This window comes from Mustela putorius, unplaced genomic scaffold (genome assembly GCF_011764305.1).
Source record: "Mustela putorius furo isolate JIRA1106 unplaced genomic scaffold, ASM1176430v1.1 tig00000997_pilon_pilon_pilon, whole genome shotgun sequence".
NCBI classification, from domain to species: domain Eukaryota; kingdom Metazoa; phylum Chordata; class Mammalia; order Carnivora; family Mustelidae; genus Mustela; species Mustela putorius.
Window position 1 is genome coordinate 6,440,466 of NW_025421527.1, and position 1,903 is coordinate 6,442,368.

Consider the following 1,903-nt stretch of genomic DNA (forward strand, 5'->3'; position numbering starts at 1 on the left):
AGACTTGAGCGCGGGAAACCAGTCAATCTGAGTGGCATCTTGTTGGGGGACTTGTTCCTCTTGAAATCCTGGGGGAATTGGCCACCTCCTCTTCTTCCCTTGGATACAGAGTGCTTTTGACTTCTCCAAAGAACCCCTTCCCCCCAGCTGATCCCCACAGACTTGGGTTCCTCTTCAGCCCAGGCTTCTGGGGTCAGAGGCCCACAATCACCTCAGGGAGGGCTCAAGGGTCCCTGCCATGTTTATGCAGCAACTCAGTGCCTCCCGCATACACAGGGACCCCAACCTAGCCTCTGTGTCCCGGGGTACCATGCACCCCCAGCTTCCAGAGCAAGAGAGCTGGGAAGCGGTGTGGGCAGCAGGAGAGCCTGATAGACCAGCACACATCCCATGGAGTCCAACCACACAAACAAAAGCAATTGTAGAAACAGACCAGCTTTCTCTACTAAAATCCAGCAGCTAGTACAAGTCTTCTTAACCTTTTAGGGGTCTTTGGACCCTTCCAGGAATCCGACGAAAGCTGTGCAGAAAAGTGCTTATTTACGCAAATACTCAAAATGATGCTATCGGCTCCAGCTCCATTTCAGAGACGACAGCCTTCGGTGCACGGGTTCAGTAGCAGCAACAGTAAGGAGGGCTCAAGAGTGGGCATCCTGGCTGGCCAAGCCAGATGATGCCAATGGCTCTCCAAAGCATGATGATGCCGTGGCCTCTTCCTGGTTTCTCCTGCTGGGCACTACTGCCTGGCAGATGCCTTCCTCTTTCCGCTTTTCCTGCTCCCCCACGTCCCATCAGAAATTTTCGCTCTGTGCAGTGATTTCCCCATTCACCTGGTTGGGAAACCAGAGGCTGTGGCAACTTGGGAAGGGAGGGGCTCTCTCCGCGTGGCCCAGAGTCCTGGCAACGGGCCAAAGCCTGGCCTGCTATAAAAAGGAGTGGACACTGAGCCCTGCACATCTTCTGCCAACTCAGTTTCGGGGAGACCTGGTAAGTAAGACTGCTTCAGTCTGCCCCATGCTTTGGGGCTGGACCCCCACGGGGAGGGCTGGAGGTGGAGCCGAGAAGGGGAGAGAAAGCTCAGGGAGGTCTGGAGCAAGACCCAGAGCTCCTGGAGGATGTCAGTGAGACAGGGATAAAGACAGAGCCGGGTCCTCTGGCACTGTTGGTTGGTTGAGGACGCAGGGAGAGAAGGCAGGCACCGTGTGTGTGTGTGTGTGTGTGTGTGTGTGTACCCTCCCCGTCCCACACCCCTTCCCATTACAGCCACAGCCACCCGCTGGGTTTAGTTATTTGAATGGTGCAGGCCAGGACAAGGCCCTTGGGGTACTGAGTATTCCTTCAGTCTTCACTCTGCTGGGGGCAGAGGCACTGTCCCCATCTTGGGATTCCCAATGTGCTCCCTGTTCCAGGTGGGGCAGACTCTTGGGCACCATGTTGACAGAACTGGAGAGTGCCATGAACTGCCTCATTGACGTTTACCACAAGTACTCCCTGGAGAAGGGGAACTACCACGCCCTCTACAGGGATGACTTGAAGAAATTGTTAGAGACCGAGTGCCCTCGGTTCCTGAAGGTGAGGAGGGGCTGGGTGTGGGCGGGGTTCTCTGGCTGACGAAGTCCCAGGCCCCTGGTCCCCAGGGCCACCCTGTGTAGACATCTCAGCCTAGGCTCTTCTGAGGTCTTCACACTCGGCTACTTTCTCCTTCATCTTGACAGAAAAAGGATGCAGATACCTGGTTCAAAGAGTTGGATATCAATAGTGATGGTGCAATTAACTTCGAGGAGTTCCTCATACTCGTGATAAAAGTGGGCGTGGCCAGCCACGAAGACATTCACCGGGAGTAGCAGAGCCCTGGGCCCTGGGGCTGTCCCTGCCAAAGAATAAAGTCCTGATTGGTACCTCA

The 1,903-nt window shown here is 55.3% G+C and overlaps 1 protein-coding gene across 1 annotated transcript; it reads left to right on the top strand.

Moving 5' to 3' along the window:
• Positions 1–836: 836 nt before the first annotated feature.
• S100A8 (S100 calcium binding protein A8) lies at positions 837–1,903 on the top strand. The gene is made up of 3 exons (XM_004780396.3): positions 837–987; positions 1,410–1,572; positions 1,716–1,903. Exons 2-3 carry the CDS (start codon positions 1,432–1,434, stop codon positions 1,842–1,844), a joined length of 270 nt encoding a protein of 89 aa, XP_004780453.1. The 5' UTR covers positions 837–987; positions 1,410–1,431; the 3' UTR covers positions 1,845–1,903.

Coding starts and splice junctions, on each gene's coding strand:
- S100A8 (XM_004780396.3), top strand. CDS start 1,432: ATGTTGACAGAACTGGAGAGTGCCATGAACTGCCTCATTGACGTTTAC. Junction 1,573..1,715: donor AGTGCCCTCGGTTCCTGAAG/GTGAGGAGGGGC, acceptor TCATCTTGACAG/AAAAAGGATGCAGATACCTG.